This window comes from Gymnoscopelus microlampas (assembly GCF_963454915.1).
Source record: "Gymnoscopelus microlampas genome assembly, chromosome: 24".
Classification (NCBI taxonomy): Eukaryota; Metazoa; Chordata; class Actinopteri; order Myctophiformes; family Myctophidae; genus Gymnoscopelus; species Gymnoscopelus microlampas.
Window position 1 is genome coordinate 11,357,643 of NC_139961.1, and position 23,326 is coordinate 11,380,968.

General features: G+C 38.2%; 1 protein-coding gene across 3 annotated transcripts; it reads left to right on the top strand.

Moving 5' to 3' along the window:
• The first annotated feature begins 431 nt into the window (after positions 1 to 431).
• On the top strand, positions 432 to 22,934 carry LOC311040495 (protein NLRC3-like). Of its 3 annotated transcripts, none has more exons than XM_084050810.1 (12): positions 432 to 579; positions 1,315 to 1,380; positions 2,197 to 2,265; positions 3,268 to 3,336; positions 4,876 to 4,924; positions 5,166 to 5,408; positions 12,107 to 12,142; positions 13,718 to 15,461; positions 15,634 to 15,804; positions 17,200 to 17,352; positions 17,947 to 17,993; positions 21,227 to 22,934. In XM_084050810.1, the coding sequence occupies exons 3-12, from the start codon at positions 2,209 to 2,211 to the stop codon at positions 21,787 to 21,789; spliced, it is 3,132 nt and encodes a 1,043-aa protein (XP_083906936.1). In that variant the 5' UTR covers positions 432 to 579; positions 1,315 to 1,380; positions 2,197 to 2,208; the 3' UTR covers positions 21,790 to 22,934. The 3 variants fall into 3 exon arrangements, with proteins under 3 accessions (XP_083906936.1, XP_083906937.1, XP_083906938.1); XM_084050811.1 differs by having other exon boundaries at positions 2,200 to 2,265; XM_084050812.1 differs by lacking the exons at positions 432 to 579; positions 1,315 to 1,380; positions 2,197 to 2,265; positions 4,876 to 4,924 and having other exon boundaries at positions 3,286 to 3,336.
• Positions 22,935 to 23,326: the final 392 nt, after the last annotated feature.

The following is a 23,326-nucleotide window of genomic DNA, read 5'->3' on the forward strand; positions in this document are numbered from 1 at the left end:
AGTTCCCAAACTTTTTAGCTCGAGACCCAAAAGATGCATTTAGTGTCTCCCAAACTAGTGAAAGTGTGAGATTGTACATCTGCTATTTTCACTACTTATTAAACATTCGTTTTAAAATGCATGGAATGTCTCATATTTCGGGCATTTTTAATTTGTTTTTAATTCATGAACATTTTATATTTTTGGGGAACATTTGAATTATGTTTTAAATAGGCTAATTAAACAATAAACAGGATATTTACTTGCAACCCATAAAAATGGATCCACGACCCAGAAATGGTCCCGACCCACTGTTTGGGAACCACTGAGCGACAGCCTACACATAGGCGGGACTGTGATAGCCTGGTAAACCCTCCCTCCGGAAATCTCATTTGCATTTGATTTCACCTGGCTTGAAATCAAATGGAAATGAGATTTCCGGAGGGAGGGTTTACCAGGCTAGGACTCAGTTCACATAAACATAAGTGCGTTGATACAGTTAGGGAACCATTTTGAGACAGAATAACAGCCTGGACAACTTATTCACTCAACTAAACAAAACGAAACAAAACAGGACCAAAGCTAACAGGTTAATGTAAAGTAAGTGTTGTTTTAATATACTACTGTCTACAACCACTTCAGATAGAAACAGTTTCTACTCGTGGATTTTCTACTAAAACAGTCTTAGGGCACGGTCACACCGCACTTTTATTTGACTATCAGTGGTGGAAAGTAACTAAGAACATTTAGTAGTACCTACAATTTTGAGGTATTTGTACTTTACTTGAGTATTTCCAATTTACAATACTTTAACATCTGCTCCACTTTCGGATTTAAATATTGTACTTTTACTCCAAAAAAACTTGCCTTGTTCTAATAATGCTTCAAATGACTTGTGGCTTTTATCAGTACAGGATGATGTGATTGTAGTGGCTGATGGATAAACAGACAATACCAACATGTTTTTGTTTTCATTTGAGGTGTGAATGTGCCTTTCAATGTACAGTACAGTATAGTCTGGTAAAGCTGTGGCTCTTCGTTTAATAAAGAACTATATCTGTTTGTTTCTGTAAACAGTAGCATTTTAGAATATGGATTTGATATTTGATGGTACTGTATGTTTACTACATATGATGAATAGGTGAAGTGTATGTCATTGTATAGTACAAACAATAATTACATGTATGTATGTCCCTTTTAGTTGTTGCATGGGGAATTTGCCACAGTACATTTGCACACATGTGGAATGTGTGTGTACATAAATGAAATGAATTGTATGATCATTTCTAATAGATAAACATGTATATAATAATGTTTTATTTTCTTTGTTTTCAGTGATAACTGAACCTAACCCTGATAGATCAACACCAGTAAACAATAGATTGTTACTAAACCACCTTGGTGAGTCATGTATGACGTCTCAGAGTATGACAGCTTGAATGTGTTTGTCAGATAAACATTTCCTTCATTAAGTGAACAAAATACCCTCACCTCCCTTTTCCCTAAATGAGTCTTTGTTATTGTATGTGGTTAATGTGCACCATCTAGTGGACTCATTGTACAACTACACCACCTGATCTCTGATTTCTCTGCTGTAGAGTTTTAAACTGATTCATCGTCTCAGAACTGGACTCACCACTTAGCTATAGGTCTGACTCCATTGTATTTTATCCACTGTTAACACAGGCTGGATGTAGAAAATAAAGCACTTGTTATCAGTACAGAGTTTCAATTGTTTCAAGTCTTTAAAGTTATTTGTTAATCTGTTCTCTGGCCTTCATGACAGCAGTGGATATAATAAGGTATTCTATCCTGTAAGACCACACTTTTGGTCTTGGTCCTGGAAGTCATGTGATGCCTGTCCAGATCACAATGCCATTTTGAAAATAATTAAATAATGATATTTGATTGTTTTGAAAAGTGCAATACTATGCATTAGTCATGTAAAACTGTAAAACTTTCTCCGCACACTGTCCCACAATCCCTGAACAATAGTTCAGCAGTGCCACCTTGTTGTCAAAACCACTTATGCCCTATTATACTTTAAACACACACACACACACACACACACACACACACACACACACACACACACACACACACACACACACACACACACACACACACACACACACACACACACACACACACACACACACACACACACACACACACACAGAGTTTTGTCAGTAATGAAATCGACATCTCTTTCACCAGTAGTGTAAAGAGATGGAGTCCAGAGTGGATGATGGTGATGGTGGAGAAACTAAAGGTTCATCAGAGCAGGTAAACAGCTTCAACCTTTGTCCTCAGACAGCTTTCAGATGACCACACACATCATGACTGTAGGTTTACTATCTGTGTTTTCTATAAGTATATACAGTAACATGAATTAAAACTACCTTAAAACTAGACATTTATGTTCGATCGGTGAATATTTCCAACTCGAACGCTAATAAAAAGAAGAATGATTAAACTGGTTTTCAGTTCTCTCTCCAAACATCTCGGGAGGAGGGGAGTCTCCACCTATTGTAGTCTCTCGTGGCCAGACTGTTGCCTCCCACAGTTTTCAAATGCCCCCTCCCCACTTCCGTTTCGTCTTTACAGTCGCGTAATTGTATCCTAATATATAAATTTAAAAAACACTGAACACCATATTGCACCTGATGAGCAGGTTGATGCCTTGCATAGTTTCCTCCGCCATCGATGCATGAAAGTGTGTGTGAATGTGTGTGTTAATGTGTGTGTGAATGGGAGAATCTGAAGTACATAGTAAAGCGCTTTGGGGAAAGGCGGTAAATGCACCATTTACCATTTAGATATAGATGTTGGGTTTAGAAATGTGTTTTTACTGGCCATTTTAAACCCATGATGAACTTCAAGAATTACACTAATTTGCAATCCAAGGAAAGACAATTAATTAATGTATTGAACAGAATGCAATTCAGATTTCAGGTGTGTTAACACGATTGCAATGGTGTATCAATGAAATAACCAATTGGCATTTAATCAGCAGTTTATCATTAGGACAATAAAGTCATGACTGCTGAAAATGGGGCTTTGTAGTTTTATGTTAATGTTTTTAGTAACCGTGGCCACCATGTTGTCACTTTTGTATTTTTATCTTGCACTGATTGGTCAGCTACCTGTCCTATCAGCCCTCATAAGTTGTTAGGTATCAGTCTAAGGGCTTCAGATCTCACCCTCTATGTGTTTTTATGGATGGAGAGTGTGTGAACCACACAGTTTATATAATAATAATAATGAAATCGACACCTCTTTCAACAGCTGTGTAAAGAGATGGAGTCCAGAGTGGATGATGTTGATGGTGGAGAAACTAAAGGTTCATCAGAGCAGGTAAACAGCTTCAACCTTTGTCCTCAGACAGCTTTCAGATGACCACACACATCATGACTGTAGGTTTACTATCTGTGTTTTCTATAAGTATATACAGTAACGTGAATTAAAACTACCTTAAAACTCTGCAATTTAACCCAATGTGCAATATATGACTGATTTGCTCGCTTTACAGCATTTGATGTTGCAATCTACCATATATATATATATATATATATATATATATATATATATATATATATATATATATATATATATATATATATATATATATATATTTATTTATTTTTGTCAAAAATAGTGCACATTATATCAAGTACAAGCTCATGTTATGTCCATTACAGCTTACACACCAAGTGCCGTTCTTCAAAAAGAGCGAGGGAACAGGTCAAACTTTATACAGTTTGCTTTCACATTGGCCCTCAATATATTTGCTTGGCATTAAGAATGACTGCCAGAATTATTTCAGATTTTTTGCTGTTGTCTGCCAGATATTTTTCATTGAAATTAAAAAAGTACTCAGGAGCCGAGATACAGAATTTTTAAGTTTTGAGTTAACAAGGAAGTGGATGGGAGCCTAATTCTTCGAAAAATCATATCTCCTTGGTCTTTGGGTCAAATTGAAAAAAAATAAAATAATAATTTTTCAATTTTTTTTCATTTTTTTAAATTTCTCAATAGAACGCATTTATGCGTGATTGGCGGCCAAGTGCGCTATTTAATAGATCGCATTTATGCGTGATTGGCAGGAATTGAGTTAAATATAGCTACTTAAACTGTTGGATATTCATAAATGCTGCTGCTTAAACTTGGTAGTCCATTTGAGGGACCACAGTCACATTTTATGTGACCCACATTCCCACCTCAATGCTCTCTAGTCCAGTTGTGTCTACAGCCTCTGTATTGCCCTGTGATGATATTTAATTATTTATTATGGATGTGCACCATGGTGTGTGTCTCTATAGGCTCACACACCATTTACCCTGATGTATAAATTGATGGGCTTAAGAACCAATGACCTGTTGTATTGAAAGAATACTGAAACACTGACAAAAAATTGAGGATTATTCTATATAAAATATAACATCAAAACATCCCAGGTGGTTGGTTTTAGGTTGAAAACCACTAATGTAGCAATACCATACCAGACATAATGTTGTTTAAAGATCCACTATGTGCCTTTTTTGTATGAATGAAATGTAATTTGTCCAATCTGTATGGTAGAGTATGAGAATACACTATAACTTATATAATTGGGGTGGTGGTATTTTGTCTTCCTGCTCTTCTATTGAGACATTTAGATTGTGTCAAAGGTCATGTCTCACCTAGACATAGGATCTGAAATTTTGACCTGAAGGTCAAGATTCAATGTATTCCCTGAGCAAGCAGGCAGGCTCTATTAGCTCAATGGTAAAAAAGAATCTGCATTTGTGCAGGAAACCAGGTTCAAATCCAGGATAGAAGAGAAAAGTTACATAGTGCAGCTTTAATAGCGCGTCAGGCATGACATTATTGACATAACATGATTGTGTACAACAGGATGCTGTTGACAGCTTGACTTCAGAAAAAAAGGATGCAAAAAAAAAAGGTGAGCTTTTTCTGTCCGTGGTACAGTTCAATGCTTGAGGTAAACAGTGTGAGGTTGTTGACTGGTCAAACCTTTTGTTCGCTAGTGTGTACATCAATATCTTATTCCAAAATATAAATATCAGTTGTTACACTACTATTCATGTGGGGATGTAGGAAATGCAGATAGCTTTATGTTTGATTGATGTGACATAATTGCCTGTGATGCATTTAACTCGACTGTCTTTTTCTCCTGCAAACAGCACGTTTTGTGATCCAGAACAGGGCAGACTTGATTCAAAAGGTTTCTATGGTCATGCCTATAGTAGACAGACTAGGAAAAATGGTCCCTCCTGAGCTCTATGCCAGGATTAAAGCTGAGAAGACAAGCATGGACCAAATGAGGGAACTGTACACAACCAGGCTAGATCACGGGGGAACTGTTACCAGAGCAGCGTTTTACAGTGCCCTTGAACAACATGAGCCCCACCTGTTGGAGAGCCTTGGTAAGAACAGATGTAACTAAATTACTTTACCCCCCACCCTCCTTTTTTTTTTTTTTTACAACAACCTTAATATTATTCATAGCAGCAGTCCCATAGAGTGGACACGTTTCGGCCAAAATAGCCGTCTTCAGCTTCTATCAGGTACATTACTAGACACACCTGGTAACAAGGATCAGTTCAACATCAGTTTCAACAATATTTCCTCAATATTTCTGAACAACATCAATTATACATTATGTTTTCATCTGAAAAAAAAAATGCAATACAATGTATTGTCAAGCAAGAAAGAAAAAAGAAGAAAAACTCACATTAATCAATTCCTCATTAAAGGGCAACTTTACAGAGCTTTCACCCAAATCCTATTTTAATGAAGTCGAGGACATAATAAACATGATGTTGGAGTGTGTTTTGTGTTTTGAACATGATTTCCTCGACTAATGACATCACAGCACAACATAGCAGTTCTTCCTGGACTACAATGTAGCCCCTCCACTCACCTTGTAGGAGCCAAATGGGGTTTATATTTGTATTCGTGCACTGGATTGGATTATTGATTTGTGACAGATGTAGGCACTTTGATGGTGGGAGTGTCTCTGTGGGTGGCCTCCAGCAGGTTACAAATAATGGTCCTCTCCTGCTCACCTGAAGGCTGGTTTGACCGGGGGTGGGGGGGGGGGGGGGGTAGGATGAGCTGGGAGAAATACTTTTTGTTGACCGCATTTTGCTCACCATTTTATACTAGGTAACTTTTTCAAAAAAACTAAAGTTAAATTGTATATCTTTTGTGAGTGGTAAATGTTTCACAATACCCATTCCATGAATTTCACCCCCGAAAGCCTTTTATTTATATATTTTCTATTGAAAGTGGACAGGGGCATCTTTCCCGCGAAAATGACGTCATCTGGCCGGAAACGGAAATGCACCGGTTTCCTGTTTGGCCCGGAACTACCAAGCAGTAATAAAAAGGAATTTCGCGCTGATTTTATGGCATTATAGGATTTGAAGATGGAAAAACAACAGCAAAAGAAAGCACAGCTCACGGTAACTAAAGCTCCACTGGCTAAGAGAAACGATCCGCAGATAGTATAAAACTATTAAAAGAACGCTTTTTGAAACGCTTCTGTCTTCCGGTGAAAACAAATGGAATTCTGGGTAATGCATAGAATGAACTAACTACCTGCAATGACGGTAGTGACCAGCAGAGGTTGCTAAAAAAAACTTTTTGGACCTGCCTACTACGACTTTAATGTATATCTTTGCATATATTTATTGGACATTATATTGTAATATCTGGTGACACTGAAGTAAAGCATTTTTAAACTTTCGTTTGGACGTGAGTCCTTTTAGTTTGCGCGTCATACAAGTATCTCCCAGGCTTAGCCTGCCGGCTGATCTATTTATTGGGGATCGCTATCAACCACAACACACCTGGTTAAAAGTGCTCTAAGGTATCAGTTACCTTATCTAGCAGCACCTTCACAGTGAAGGGCACCATGACACTCCCACAATAACTTATGACGATATGTAAACACCATCTAACATCATTGATATTTGCACACACAATACAAATGACTATTTAGCCTATACAGGTTAAAACACATACATAATGAACTAAATAAATTCAAAACAAAAGCCAAACTAACAAAAAACCCTTCCGTCTCACCTCTCTCTCTTCCCTGACAACTTGGTACAGTCTGGCTAGGTATTTCACAGTCGAAAGGTACTGTCACACAGTCACAGCAGAATGCCACATCTGATCGCAAGTCCATCCCGGCACTTCCTCCCATTTCCGTCAGTTTCTTTGTCATCTTCCGGGGCTCTGAACAACTGGTGCAGGGCAGTGCCAACAAAGTGCCGGTTTTCCAGATGTGTAGTTCTTTGACTAGTGCATGGAAACATATGCACGTGCAATATAAAATATTATCCATATTATCCAGCAATATGAAAACATTAGCACACCTTAACAAATATGAAAACATCATTACATCATTATGAATAGCATTAATCAAATTAACATCAGCTATGCCTATTCTGGGGGGAACATTCGCCAAAAATAGCTGATTTACAAGCTCACAACGCAACACAACACGTGGTGAGCTTGTAGATTGGCTTTTTTTGACTAAGAGATTTGGTGGAACAGATCTGGTCCATTTCTTTTACTGAGAATAGAGGGTTCAAGACAAGTGCATGTGAATTACATCAATAACTAGAAAGTACTGTTCCTGAAGAAACAGTGTGGGATCGCTAAGAATGTTGCAGGTATTGAGTATTGATAGTGTTAGTAGTGTTATAGGTTTGAAAGGTTTGAAAGGTTTGAAAAGTTTGAAAAGTTTGAAAGGTTTGAAAGGTTTGAAAGGTTCTAAAGGTTCTAAAGGTTTGAAAGGTTTGAATGGTTTGAATGGTTTGAATGGTTTGAAAGGTTCTAAAGGTTCTAAAGGTTCTAAAGGTTTGAAATGTTCTAAAGGTTCTAAAAGTTCTAAAGGTTTGAAAGGTTCTAAAGGTTCTAAAAGTTCCAAAGGTTTGAAAGGTTCTAAAGGTTTGAAAGGTTTGAAAGGTGTTAAAGTATTAGTGTTAAAAGTTTTTATAGTGTTGGCAGTGTTGAATAGTGTAAAATGTATTTTTTTTAGGGTAAAACAGTGATAGCTAGGTTCTAATAGGCGGTTGCTAGGGTCTAATAGGTGGTTGCTAGGGTAAAACAGGTGGTTGCTAGGGCCTAATAAGCGGTTGCTAGGGTCTAATAGGTGGTTGCTAGGGTCTAATTGGTGGTTGCTAGGGTAAAACAGGTGGTTGCTGGGGTAAAACGGGTGGTTGCTAGGGTAAACAGGTGGTTGCTAGGGTGTAATACGTGGTTGCTAGGGTCTAATAGGGGGTTGCTAAGGTTTAATATGCAGTTTATATGGTCTAATATGCGGTTGCTAGGGTACAAAAGGTGGTTGCTAGGGTAAAACTGTGGTTGCTAGGGTGTAATAGGTGGTTGCTAGGGTATAATAGGTGGTTGCTAGGCTCTAATATGGTGTTGTTAGGGTATAATAAGCAGTTGCTAGGCTCCACTGTGGCTAAATAGCATTTCTCCATTGAAATGAATGGGATTGTTTTAGCAGTAAAAAGTGAAATATCTCTAAAAGTACAAATTATTTAAAAAATTCAAATGGTAGCCAATATGTCCTAAGTAGGCTGAACGTTATAGAGTTGGAACGGAGTTTCTAGCTAAAAGTATGAATTTCCCCATTGAAATGAATGGGCTTTTTTTAGAAGTAAAAAGTGCAATATCTCTAAAAGTACAAATTATTTCAAAAATTTGAATGTAAGCCGACATGTCCTGAGTAGGCCGAACGTTGAAGAGTTGGAACGGAGTTTGTAGCTAAAAGTATGAAGGACTAGTTAGGTGCCAAAAAACAGGGGTGACATAAATAAATATTGACAACTAGAAAGTACTGTTCCTGAAGAAACAGTGTGGGATCGCTAAGAATGTTGCAGGTATTGAGTATTGATAGTGTTAGTAGTGTTATAGGTTTGAAAAGTTTGAAAGGTTTGAAGGGTTTGAAGGGTTTGAAAAGTTTGAAAGGTTTGAAAGGTTTGAAAGGTTCTAAAGGTTTGAAAGGTTCTAAAGGTTTGAAAGGTTTGAAAGGTTCTAAAGGTTCTATAGGTTCTAAAGGTTTGAAAGGTTTGAAAGGTTTGAAAGGTTCTAAAGGTTCTAAAGGTTCTAAAGGTTCTAAAAGTTCTAAAGGTTTGAAAGGTTTGAAAGGTTCTAAAGGTTTGAAAAGTTTTAAAGGTTCTAAAGGTTTGAAAGGTTTGAAAGGTTTGAAAGGTTCTAAAGGTTCTAAAGGTTCTAAAAGTTCTAAAGGTTTGAAAGGTTTGAATTTGGAAAAAAAAAAAATGGAAAAAAAAAAATTTGGAAAAAAAAAATTTGGAAAAAAAAAATGGAAAAAAAAATGTGGAAAAAAAAACATTGGAAAAAAAAATTTGGGGAAAAAAAACTTTTGGGAAAAAAAAAAATTGGAAAAAAAAAATTTTGGAAAAAAAAAAAATCTGTAAAAAAAAAAAAATATTTCAAAAATTCAAATGGTAGCCAATATGTCCTAAGTAGGCTGAACGTTATAGAGTTGGAACGGAGTTTCTAGCTAAAAGTATGAATTTCCCCATTGAAATGAATGGGCTTTTTTTAGAAGTAAAAAGTGCAATATCTCTAAAAGTACAAATTATTTCAAAAATTTGAATGTAAGCCGACATGTCCTGAGTAGGCCGAACGTTGAAGAGTTGGAACGGAGTTTGTAGCTAAAAGTATGAAGGACTAGTTAGGTGCCAAAAAAACACCGTCCACAATAACAGTAGTGTGATCGCTTTAGCGATCCCACAATAACAGTAGTGTGATCGCTTTTGCGATCCCACAATTATGAATGACAGATTCATATGGTAGAAGGGTGCAATTTATGACAATAAAGCACTGAGATGTTTTGTTTTTTGTAGCCCATGCTTGTATGTGAAACTGAATAATGAATACAAACTTCTTTATTTGGGATAATAATGTATTATTCTGCTATGCTATATTATGCTCACATATTCAGTTATGGGGGGGGGGGGGCGAATTCCTAGCGGTAAAAAGTGCAAAGTATTCAGGCCATTCATCAACAATAATGATGTTTGCATTGAAATACGAACGCATGTGTCTGGCCGTTTGTTTGGGATCGTCTGCCTTGCATTCACCCTGCATATGGAGTGATGGATCACTGAAAGAAAACCTGCCCAGTAGAGTGAATCTGTCCCATTGGTTGGTGCCTATCACTGCCTATCACACACATAATCTGATGCGTCGGATTTCACGCTAGTGCGCATGCATCAGCTCCATCAACTCAGCGCATCAGGCGGTCTTTCCAGTTTTTCCCATACAACGGAAGTGGATGGAACATCCGCCCACCTAACGCATATGTGTCACCGGACCTTTAACAAGGTGATTGACCGGAGGGGAAGGTCTGACTGAAACTATAGGAAACATGGGCTGTAGTCCAGAAAGAACTGACATTCTGTACCATGATGTCATAGTCGAGGAAATCATGTTCAAAATATCAGAACACAGAAAAAACACAAAACACACTCCAACATCATGTTTACAGTATTATGTCCTCAACTTAATTAAAATAGGATCTGGGTGCAATATGGTTGCCCTTATTTGGAGCTTCTGTTTTCAAATAAATGAATAGAAATCACCTAATTTTGAAGTAATGTCACTTTAGTGGTCCAGACAAATTTACCTTATCCTCAGCTCCACAAGCCAAGGTAGTGGCTGAAAGTAAGTATTGAAAGCATCAACCTTTCCCCCAGTAAATATATGTCCAATGATGCTATTTACATGACATTTGTACCAGACATTGGTATTAACTCAAGAGCACATGTAACATTCTTCCTTGGCCTCCTGTGAGTGTGTGTGCAAAGTTTAATTAACTAATGCTGCGTTCAAATACAAAAGATACTAAGATATAGGGACATAGTATATCTGTCGCTGTGTTGCTGTTGAAGTGTTGATCAACATGTTCATTGATGTCAGCTATGAGTGAGAAAAATATGAAGGGAAATATAAAGCCTGACATGCAACTGACTGATGGAAATCATTAGTTTCCCGAACATGCTTGTTGCCTGGGATTCATCATGAGTAGGGATGGGTATTGGCAACAATCTCACGATACGATACGTATCACGATACTTGGGTCACGATACGATTATATTGCGATACGTATCACGATACTTGGGTCGTATCACGATATTGCGATATATTGCGATATATTGTGATATATTGCGAAATATTGCGATATATTGCGATATATTGCGATATATACATATATCACAACTACATATTGTTTATATATACACTACATATTGGGTAGCTGCAGATCTGTGATAGGTTCTTTGAATGTTTTTCATAAAACCTGTATCTGAAAAAGCAAAAAAAAAAAAAAAAAAAATGTTTTTCAAAAAAAATCGCGATATCGATACTGGAGTATCGATACAGTATCGCGAAATAAAATATCGCGATATATCGTGATATCGATAATATTGCCCATCCCTAATCATGAGATACACCTGCGCAAATCAAGGTTCTACACTGCCTTTCATGAATCTTAATTAGACTTTACTTAGAGAATGTACACCAAACTATACACTCAAATATAGTAGGTAAGTTAAGAACAGCTTTGTGAATGAGGCCCAATCAATCTTTGTAGAGGAATAGGCCAACATTCGGTGTGGATGATTCGTTTCTTCATACAAGAAGCGTCATTCAAAACATACAAAGTGTATTTCAAATAGCATGTTCAATAATTGTATCCTTATGTCATTCAACATCATTATTATTTATGGACTTTAATATTGGGATTTCTTCATCTGTGTTAATTAGCATCATTAGAAATATATCTTCTGGGGAAAAGGTTGACGCATTCAATACTTATTTTCCCAATTGTATATTGGTTAACAGGACCGTGTGATATCTACTGGCAAGGGGTGCATTTCTCCTTTCCGACATGTCGCCTTTCCGTCGTTGACGAACCCTATACCTAACCCTAACCCTAACCCTAACCGCACGCGGAAGCCACTAGTCGGAGTGGTGAGATGTCGGAATGGAGAGTGAACACCACTGGCAAGATATGAATGTCTTCCTCCCTAGATAATGACCCTGAGCTCACTTCATTACTCCTCTTCTTATAAAGGTGCTGTGCTTCCATCAGAAGACTCAGCTAACAGTGGTGAGTTATGAAAAATTTGATTTAACTGCCAACCTTCGAAAGAGTAGTATGAAAGTCACAGCTTTAACATGATGGAGAGCAGTAAGTAAGAAAGTCTTCATTAACAGCTTTAACATGATGGAGAGCAGTAAGAAAGTCTTAACAGCTTTAACATGATGGAGAGCAGTAAGAAAGTCTTTATTAACAGCTTTAACATGATGGAGAGGATTAACAACATGAACCCTATTCTGGGCATATCATAGGCAAACATTCAGCAAAAAGAGGCGAACATTCAGTGAAAATAATACTTTTACAAGACTTGTAAGCTTTTCGATTGGCTATTTACAGCAAATAGATTTGATGTAGAGGGAAAAGGGAAGGGGAACAAGTTTAAGACCCCCTGAGGAACTCTGGTAATCTAAGTAGGGTCTAAATGGAAGCATTCCTGACTGTGAATTGAAAATAGTCGAGAGAGTGATTCAATTCAATTCAAGAGTGATTGAATTAAAAACCGGCTCTCTATTAATGACCGGGGGTGTTGTTGAAACAAGCAATTAAGCCTCTCTTCTAATACAAGCCTCTTTTTTTGTATAATAGTGAAAATGATAATAATAATATATTATATATATGTGTGTATATATGTATATATATATATATATATATATATATATATATATATATATATATATATATATATATATATATATATATATATATATACACATACATACATACATACATACATACATACATACATACATACATACATACATACATACATACATACATACATACATACATACAATAGAAAATAATAGAACAATAGAAATATAGGCCTCTCTCTTATATGCCTCCTTTCAATAAAAACCTGGTACCCGCTACAGTTGAAACAAATAAAAGCCCGGGTCACTATTAGAGGATTTACGGTAAACACTTTAACACAAAAATATATGCAATTTAATAAGGGATATAAGTTATATTGACTTTAATATGCAAGTTTTAACACAAATTGGATATTCTAGAAACTAAACATATAGATATATGCTTGTTTAGGTAGGCCTACTGCCTTAACAGGCAACAGGTAGTATTATGTGTCCCTATATTGCACCCGACAAAACGGCACAAAGCGTCAGACGCAGTTGTCATTTCTACGCCCAGTACCAAATGTACTTGTGCCCATATGTGGACCGCGCAGGAGGACAAAACCACAATGATCGCGGCGCGTTCAACGCTGATCCGAGAGGTAACCCCCGCGTGGACCGCTTCCCGTCTGTAACCTTTATGCATCCTGCCATGTTTTTACCTTCTGTTGTTGTTGTTTTTTTTTACCTGAAGTCGAAAACAACTACAACATCAGCTTAGGGTTTCATGCCCCTATAATGAAAAGAGTCATTATCAGAACAGAAATACAATTCCATGCCATTTTTATTCTCTACACCTAGTTTAAATATGGTCAATAATTAATATGATGTCAAATGGAAGACTGTATCATAATTCAGCATCTACAGCAGCAAAAACATGAACCCCACATAATTACCAAGACCCCTTATTTGAGTACATGCACTTAATGATGTCCTCTGTTCTTTGGTTATTTAGAAATGCTCAAGTCTTATTTGAAGAAGGAGGTTCAGCGTTTGATTGAGTGGAAACTACCTGAGGAAAACCCAGAAGAAACACCTCTGAATCAGATCTTCACAGAGGTCTACATCACAGTGGGAGGGAGTGGAGAGGTCAACAAGGAACATGAGGTCAGACAGATTGAAACCGTGTCCAGAAAACCAGTCAGACCAGAAACACCAATCAAGTTTGTAGACATCTTTAAACCTTTACCTGGAGAAGATCCAATCAGAACAGTGATGACGAAGGGAGTGGCTGGCTCTGGTAAAACAGTCTTAACTCAGAAGTGCACTCTGGACTGGGCAGAAGACAAATCCAACAAGGATATCCACTTCATGTTTCCATTCACTTTCCGAGAACTGAATTTGATGGAGAAGAAATACAGCTTGATGGAACTTCTTCATGCCTTTTTTGGTGAAATCAACAAAGCAGAAATCTGCAGCGGAAAAGGGTCTAAAGTTGTGTTCCTCTTTGATGGGCTAGATGAGTTTCGTATCCCTCTACTCTTCCAGAAGAAAGAGATCTGCACTGATGTAGAAACGATAACCTCAGTGGACGTGTTGTTGACAAATCTGATCAAGGGAAACCTGCTTCCTTCTGCTCGCATCTGGATAACCACACGACCCGCAGCCGCCAATCAGATCCCTGATAAGTATGTTGACAGGATGACAGAGGTGAGAGGGTTCACTGACGAGCAGAAGGAGGAGTACTTCAACAAGAAAATCACTGATGAGAACCTGGCAAGTAAAATCATCTCACACATCAAGACATCACGAATCCTCCACATCATGTGTCACATCCCAGTCTTCTGTTGGATCATTGCTGGAGTTCTGGAACACATTTTGATAACAGGGGAGACAGAAGTGCTGCCAAAGACCCTGACCGAGATGTACATCCACTTCATGGTGGTTCAGTCCAAACAGAAAGAGGTCAAGTATGACTGGAATCCAGAGAAGAATACAAAGGCGATTCTGTCTATGGGAAAACTGGCTTATAAACATTTGGAGAAAGGCAACTTGATCTTCTATGAAAAAGACATAACAGAGTGCGGCATTGATATCAAAGATGCAGCAGTGTGCTCAGGAGTGTTCACACAGATGTTTAAAGAGGTGCGTGGTGGGTTGCACAAGGACAAGGTTTTCAGCTTTGTCCATCTGAGCGTCCAGGAGTTTCTGGCTGCTCTTTATGTCTTTCACTCATTAATCAACACTGGCGTCAATGTACTGTCAACCTCCAAATGGCCAACGCTGTTTAGACCACAGTTAAATGATCTCTACCAGAGTGCTGTAGACAAGGCCTTACAGAGTCCAAATGGCCACCTTGACTTGTTCCTCCGTTTCCTCCTGGGCCTCTCGTTGGAGACCAATCAGACTCTCTTAGAAAGACTGTTGAAACATACAGGAATTAAGTCACAGACCAATCAGAAAACAGTGCAGTACATCAAGAAGAAAATCAGGGAGAATCCCTCTGCAGAGAGAACAATCAATCTGTTCCATTGCCTGAACGAGTTGAATGATCATTCTCTAGAGGAAGAGATCCAACACTACCTGACCTCAGGAAGTCTGTCCACAGAGAAAGTCTCAACTACCCAGTGGTCAGCTCTGGCCTTCATGTTGCTGTCATCAGGAAAGGAGCTGGACGTGTTTGACCTGAAGAAATACTCTGCTTCAGAAGAGGCTCTTCTGAGGCTGCTGCCAGTTGTCAAAGCCTCCAACAGAGCTCTGTAGGTGAACTGATGACTACAAATATTTAAAATATTATGTCACATTTTTATAGGAACGAATGCTTACGTTTCACTGCTGTTTATCCTTCTTTAATAAATTGCGTGATATTGATTTTACAGGAAAATAATTACAAAATACAAACGTTGATTTTTATCTCTGCTCTTTCTTCAGGCTGAGTGGCTGTAACCTCTCAGAGCGATGCTGTATGGAGTTATCATCAATTCTCAGCTCCAACTGTAGTCTAATAGAATTGGACCTAAGCGAAAATGATCTGCAGGATTTGGGAATATCTCAGCTCTGTATTGGACTCAGGAGTCCACACTGTACACTGGAGATCCTCAGGTCTGTATTCCTGAAAATTATCCTGGCTTATTACACGGCTTGGTTGAATGCTCGATTCTGATTGGTCAGTCATCGGTCATTATTTCTGGATAATGACCGATGATAATGACCGGTGAGACCGACGAGGAAACTGTGTAATCAGAGACTACAGAACACCTGCTCATATCAACCTGCGCTGCTTGGTTTTATGCTTTATCTAACATGACAGCCATGTAAACAAACACACCATGTCATTTACAACTAAACGTTGCTCTCAAGAATGTTTTTGAAAACATTTGAAGTGAGAAATAGACGATACAATGACCGAAAAGTCATTCTATTTGATCCTCTACACTTCCTTGTTTATCGTGGCACAACAACGGGGGAATACCAAAACGCTCGGCCCAAAACACAGTCGCCCCGGGGCAAATCCGGCGGTATTACAGGCAAATCGGCAGTAAATAGAATGGGGGGCGAGTGTGTTTTGGGGCAAGTTTTTTTCCATTTCGTCATTTGTTTTTGCGAGGCGAACTTGTCCGCCCAGCCCAATACTTATGGAATACTTTCATTGCCGTAAGCAAGGAAATACTTTGTTTTGTTGTTACTTTTGGGTAAATGTATTTATGTATTTATTAAGTAGCCGTGTAATAGCCTTCAGGGCGATTAACCACCTCGGCTGCGCCTCGGTGGTTAATCGCCCTGTCGGGCTTTAAATTTCAATAATGACTACCTCCCCATGCATTATCCCTTGCTTAAAACATGGAGTTTGCCCTGATTCATTTATAAACAAACTTTAACATTTCTTAGCAGTAGAACGATTAAAAAATAGTACTGAGCCCGGTACTTGCCTTATGGATGTATATGATGTGTTTTTTCCCCTCCCAAGCCATGTAGTCATGTCAATTAATCCTCCACCACATTTCTGTATTTTTACGACTGCTGTTACCTGCCATTGATGATGTGCCTCCGTCCTATTCCCCTCTGACAGGCACCCCCCCAGCCGATAACAGCCACTAGCGCAGCGACAATGTTCGCTTCCCTCCCCAAACACGTGCAATTGTGTTTGTGTAGATGCTCAGTAAGCTGGATGCACCACGATGGATCCAAACCCTTAGACTCTGTGATGGTGCCCTTGTACTTTACCCCTCTGCCACCTGAGCGTCCAACAGAGCCAATAGCCTACTATAATAAATATGCAAGCCTTCTAGAAACTGTCTACAAACTGATCAAGCATCATAATAGCAAGTATCAAAAAACTGTGTGTGTGTGTGTGTGTGTGTGTGTGTGTGTGTGTGTGTGTGTGTGTGTGTGTGTGTGTGTGTGTGTGTGTGTGTGTGTGTGTGTGTGTGTGTGTGTGTGTGTGTGTGTGTGTGTGTGTGTGTGTGTGTGTGTGCGTGCGTGCGTGCGTGTGTGCAGGTTGTCAGGCTGTATGGTCTCAGAGAAAGGCTGTTCTTATCTGGTCTCAGCTCTGAGATCCAACCTCCATCTAAAAGTGTTGGACTTAAACTACAATCACCCAGGAGAATCCAAAGACACGTTGCGCTCTGCTGGACAACTGCAGACCCTCAGGTAGGGAGAGGCTTGCTGCCAGTCAGTGCAAATGTGCCTAGTTGTTAAAGAGTAGTGAGATCATACAGTGATGCTGTAGTAGTATTTAATGTTTAACCCTTGCATTGTGTTAGAAAACTGCATCCACTGGTGGTGTTAGCGCGTGATTTAAATCAGCCCAAAATACAAAAAAATAAATAAACTCAAACTTTATTTTACTCTTGATAGCAAATGCTAATTGAGAACACGTCTCTCTCACTCTCAAACATGTAAACATTGAATATTGACAATTTGGGGGGATTGAGCCACACTTCTCTGCCGGGTCATTTCGGACCCTAACACCACAAGTGTCACTTTTTTTTTTATAGAGACCATCAGGATTAATTCAAATGATGATAAATAATTTTGTTGCGTTTTTAAAATGGCTATTTATGAGGATATCATGAAGCCTCGTTCCAATAAAGAAATGTAATTTTTTACCTATTTAAACTTGAAAACGGGTAAAAAATTACCCTAACACAATGGAAGGGTTAATGGCATAAATGCATTATCCATCATTGTTTCTATTATCAAATAGAATATACAAGCATGACTTTGTTTCTCTTTCACCCCCAGCCTTGACTATGGAGGAGAGTGCAGGCTGAAACCAGGTGTGAGGAAGTGTAAGTGTTTATTCTGTTTCAAATCAAAGCAGCACACATCCTGCGATTTAGATGAACAGCTCATATAAACAGCAGCATGTGACTTTCACTTAACATAACTGTAATGTGTTTATATTAACAAAAACATGCATTATATTTCCTGGGGTTTATTACACAACACAATATAGTTTTGGGTGAACCCTGCCTACCTACAGTATGGTGTCCACATAGGATTCTAGAATTATACACTAAGTACCTACTGTACTTTTCAAAGCTTTCATCATTTCCTCTCTGAATGTAAACTCTCTGGCAGAGAGCAAAGAGCACACCAAACAGAAGTGATCTAATTAAAGATATCCTCTTTCTAACTAGAAAATATTGCTTCAAGCCAAAAAGAAATTGTATAAAAAGTACAAATTCAGTTTGACTTGGTATCTCTGTCTGTGTGCTGTGGGTGCAGACTTGCCAACGGTTGATCAGATTGGAGTGAGTAGTGGAGTGACATGAGTTACACACCTAAGATAATAACTTCATTCTGTCTAAAATATTATTTTTTCATTTATTTTTTATTTAAATTGATTGATTGATTGATTGATTGATTGATTGATTGATTGATTGGCGGGCCAGTCCAAATTGCACCACGTGCCGGAAGTGGCCCACAGGCCTGAGTTTGATTAACACTGGAGAGAAACATGGGTTGATATTAACGGTGATTTGGTGATGTAAAAATTATATCTGTAGTGTAAAAACGCAGTGACTTTACGAAAACATGTGTCATTCCTCCTGTGTCCTCTCTCTCCACTAGCAAAACCCATTGGAAATGCTTTGGGTGCTTAAATATTTATATTATATTTGATTTCAAAGTAAAAATCTCAAGCGTGCATGTCTACAGTAAGGTGGATTTTTTTAAATTGTGAATGGAGTTTCTAGGTGAAACCAAGGGGCAAGGCTGAGATATTTACTATGAGGCCAACCCGGATGTTTAGTAAATGTCCAGCGAGAGGCGCAGTTTCACCCGTGCCGACCTGTGAGTTCAGAAAGAATTTATTTTAACGCAAGCCGATGGGTTTTTACCAACTTTCAGACTCGATTTTCTTACTGTAATAAAAATTGTCATAAATTCTATATGCTTCCAGTCGCTAGTTTAAAGTCTCCTTTCAATCATCAGGATATGCGTTTTGCTAAATTATGGTTCTATTTATTATAAAATTGACAATAAAGTAGGCTATTCTCTAGGAGGGGCGGGATGATTTGATTGACACGCTACACAACCAATAGCATTCATTCCCCGCCCCCCGCTCTTGATTGACAAGTTACCCAACCAATAATGGTCTGAACTCATTCTGACGCGTAGTGAAAGATGGCGGACCCACAGTCTGCAGCAAAGGATTCATTTTCGGTCTGTAGAAAGCAGCGGAGGGGGTTTGTCCATCTCATTTATACAGTCTATGGGTGAAACATATATAGTGTGCTCGCTGCTGCTGCTGTGTGTGTGTGTGTGTGTGTGTGTGTGTGTGTGTGTGTGTGTGTGTGTGTGTGTGTGTGTGTGTGTGTGTGTGTGTGTGTGTGTGTGTGTGTGTGTGTGTGTGTGTGTGTGTGTGTGTGTGTGTGTGTGAGCTTGTAGATCTGCTATTTTCAAACATTTTAGTACTTTTACTTTTGGTACATTTGATACAAATTTGAACTCTCATATATTATATCGTCGGTGTCCAGCCGGGACCAGCTAACTCCATTTTCAGTTTTTTTTTTTTTCATAAATCAATGCTATTGAACCCCCTTTACATCTGTGTAAAGTTTTTTTTTATAATAACCTATGAAAAGTATTAAAAAGCGCCTCTGACGAAAACTCCCAACTCCATTGGATCCTCAAACTGTCCGTCAAAAACAAACAACTCCCCCCTCCTCTCATGCTCTCCACTGCTGCATACTATATATACAGGGTTTTTGCCAATTGTCAGATATAAATTTGGACAGTTTTCACTGTGTAATTTCAGTGTTAAACCAATATGCAGGATGTGACTGAATATCACTCATGTCAGACTGCATTCATGCTTTACCCTCCACCTTTAGCAGAGACTTTAAGTGAACAGTCATTTGCTCTAGGCTCTGGTCACCGTTTTGCGGGGTGTTTTCACCAACCCAGTGACTGGAAGGTTTAGACAACACACAACACACAACAGTGTAATAATAAAATGTTGATGGATAGGTAAATGCAACTGTGGTTGTTATTGTTAGTGCAGTAGGCTACATATTTTATTATTCATATGCCATTTATTTATTGTTGGTGTGCCATGATTGCTTTTGTTAAATACATTTAGTATTGAGTATTGAGGCAGAATTGTTTGTTGTACTCAACTGTAGAAGAACAACAGTGGTAACAGTTAGATCCATGGATGTTTCCAATGCATGTTAAAATAAAAGTTGTTTAAGTACAGTATTCAGCTTGATCTATACTTAGTATATGAGAATGGCGCACACCATAAATAGCTGATCTCCAAGCTCACAATGCGTTGTGAGCTTTGAGATTCATTGTCAGCTGTTCTTATCAATGATGCACAAAACCTCCTTACTCCACTTGAGCTGGATTTGGGTAAAGTGGTGATAATATAATGACACATGCAAGTATCTGATAATATATAAAGTCACAATACCAAGTTTGATGAGGCAGTATTGCTTTGTTTTAAAAATATAAAGTTTTCTTCATTTTCTGAAAAATTTATATTTTGTTTTTCATTTCCTGAACAATTACCATTTTGGAGTTAGCTCGTTCTGGCCGGACAGCAGGGATATATTACTAACCAGATTAGCTCTTCAGGGTAATTATCAGTGGTGGAAAAAGTACTCAAATTCTTTACTTAAGTAAAAGTACCAATACTGCAATATAGAAATACTCTGTTACAAGTAAAAGTCCAGAATTCAAAATTTACTTGAGTAAAAGTACAAAAGTATTGGCATCAAAATGTACTTAAAGTACCAAGAGTAAAAGTACTAAAATATTTGAAAATAGCAGATACAATACTTGCCTCTGAGATGTAGTGGAGTAGAAGTAGAAGTATTGGAAATTGGAAATTCTCAAGTAAAGATCTACAAGCTCTCAATGCATCATGGTGTGATGCGTTGAGAGCTTGTAGATCTGACATTTTCGATATTTTTGAAACAGAGCTCATAGTGGTTATTAAGTTACATTTGTACATTATTATGAAGTTCTATATGATTGTAAACTGGTGTTGTGTTGTGTGTTGTTCTCTCATCAGATGTGTGTGAACTCACACTGGATCCAAACACAGCATACAGAAAACTCTCCCTGTCTGAGAACAACAAGAAGGCGACATGGGTGAGGAAGGAGCAACCATATCCAGACCATCCAGACAGATTTGACTACAGGCAACAGGTTCTGTGTAGAGAGAGTCTGCCTGACCGCTGTTACTGGGAGGTAGAGTGGAGTAGAGCGGTTTATATATCAGTGACACACAGAGGAATCAACAGGAGAGGACAGGGTGATGACTGTGGGTTAGGACACAATGACAAATCCTGGAGTCTGATATGTGATGATGATGATGCCAACGATTACATTGTCTATCACAATAGGAAGGAGTCTAAACTCTCTGTCCGTCCCTCTGACTCTGTCCTCCGTCTCCGTCGCTCCAACAGAGTAGCAGTGTATGTAGACTGGCCAGCTGGAAGTCTGTCTTTCTACAAAGTGTTATCTAACACACTGACACACCTACACACCTACCAGTGCACTTTCACTGAACCACTCTGTGCTGGGTTCAGCTGCTGGTTGTCTGGTTCCTCAGTGTCTCTGTGTCAGATCTAGGAGGTACAGTAACGTCATGTGTCCTGGAGACACTGCTGCGCGCGCACACACACACACACACACACACACACACACACACACAGGTATGCAGCGCGACGTGTTGTGAGCTTGTAGATCGTCTTGTTTCCATTGTGGTCCATTGTACTCAATTCATCAGTAATACATATCGTTGCTGCAGGGCAGAAACCTCTGATCTCCATAACTGTTTGTGTTTTTTCATAAATTAACGCCCTACTTGATCATACTACAGCGTCACACAAACGCATCAAAAGTAGCAGATCTACAAGCTCAAATTGCGGCGAGAAGCGACGTGTTTTGAGCTTGTAGATCTGCTACTTTTACTATTTTTGAACCTGAATCCTGAGAAGTAACCGTTTTGGACATACAAGGTTATACAGAGGATGCTGCTACCAAGGTGTCAGTGGTGTAAAGTAACTGATTACATTTACTCAAGTACTGTACTTAAGTACAATTTTGAGGTGTTTTTACTTTACTGGAGTGTTTTAATTTTCTTATAATTTTACTTCTACTCCACTACATCTCAGAGGCAAATATTGCACTTTTATTCCACTACAATTATTTAAAAACTTTCGTTACTAGTTACTTTGTAGATTTGTATTATTATCACAAAACACACATTAAACACTTCAGCCATAAACATTTCGGCCATTTGAAAATAGCAGATCTACAAACTCACAATGCGTTGCAATGACGCATTGTGAGGTTGTAGATCTGCTATTTTCAAAGGATTTTTATATATTTGAAAACTTGTGAAATGGGACATTCTTTATGATTAGTACTTTCTACTTTTTTTTTTACTTTAAGTACATGTTGATGTTACCTATCCACTTTGTGCCTTGTGGCACATAAGGCCTAAGTACATGTTGATACCAATATCTTTGTACTTGAACAGAGTATTTCTACTTTGCAGTATTGATACTTGTACTTCAGTAAAAAAAAAATAGAGTACTTTTTCCACCACTGCAAGGTGTTCAAGGAGTTAAACTATGCTCACTTTGTATTTTGAGGTCAAATGGTATGTAATGATCTATGAATTCATTGTATGGGACATTGAGATGGGTTTTACAATGTTGTGCTTATTAACTCTGATGTTATAGTAACCTATGTATCATGTGTGACATGCTTTCTAATAAACACATATTGTAAGAAAGTCACCTTGTTTTGCTTCAATCTTTAAGTGAATATTATAATAATAATAATAATAATAATAATAAATCCAAATCTTTGTGTGATTGGAACTTTGTTTAACATTAACCACTTGAACCCTAGCATCTCTATTCTGATGGGAACATTAGCCCAAAATAGCAGATCTACAAGCTCACACTGCCTTGCGCTGCGAGGCGTTGTGAGGTTGTAGATATGCTATTTTCGGCAAATAGATTTGGTATGGGGGAAACAAAGAGTATTGAGAAAGTATTGAGAGTTTAAGTGGTTAACTGTCTAAAGATACTCATTAACATGAATCATAGAATCAACATATTTAATAGAAAAGATAATGTGTAAACAAACAAACAAA

Bases quoted from the DNA above. Each gene is read 5' to 3' on its own strand.
- LOC311040495 (XM_084050810.1), top strand. From the start codon at position 2,209: ATGGAGTCCAGAGTGGATGATGGTGATGGTGGAGAAACTAAAGGTTCA. The intron at 3,337-4,875 runs GTAAACAGCTTC...TGTGTACAACAG, and splicing joins CTAAAGGTTCATCAGAGCAG to GATGCTGTTGACAGCTTGAC. The intron at 17,994-21,226 runs GTAAGTGTTTAT...TTCTCTCATCAG, and splicing joins GAAACCAGGTGTGAGGAAGT to ATGTGTGTGAACTCACACTG.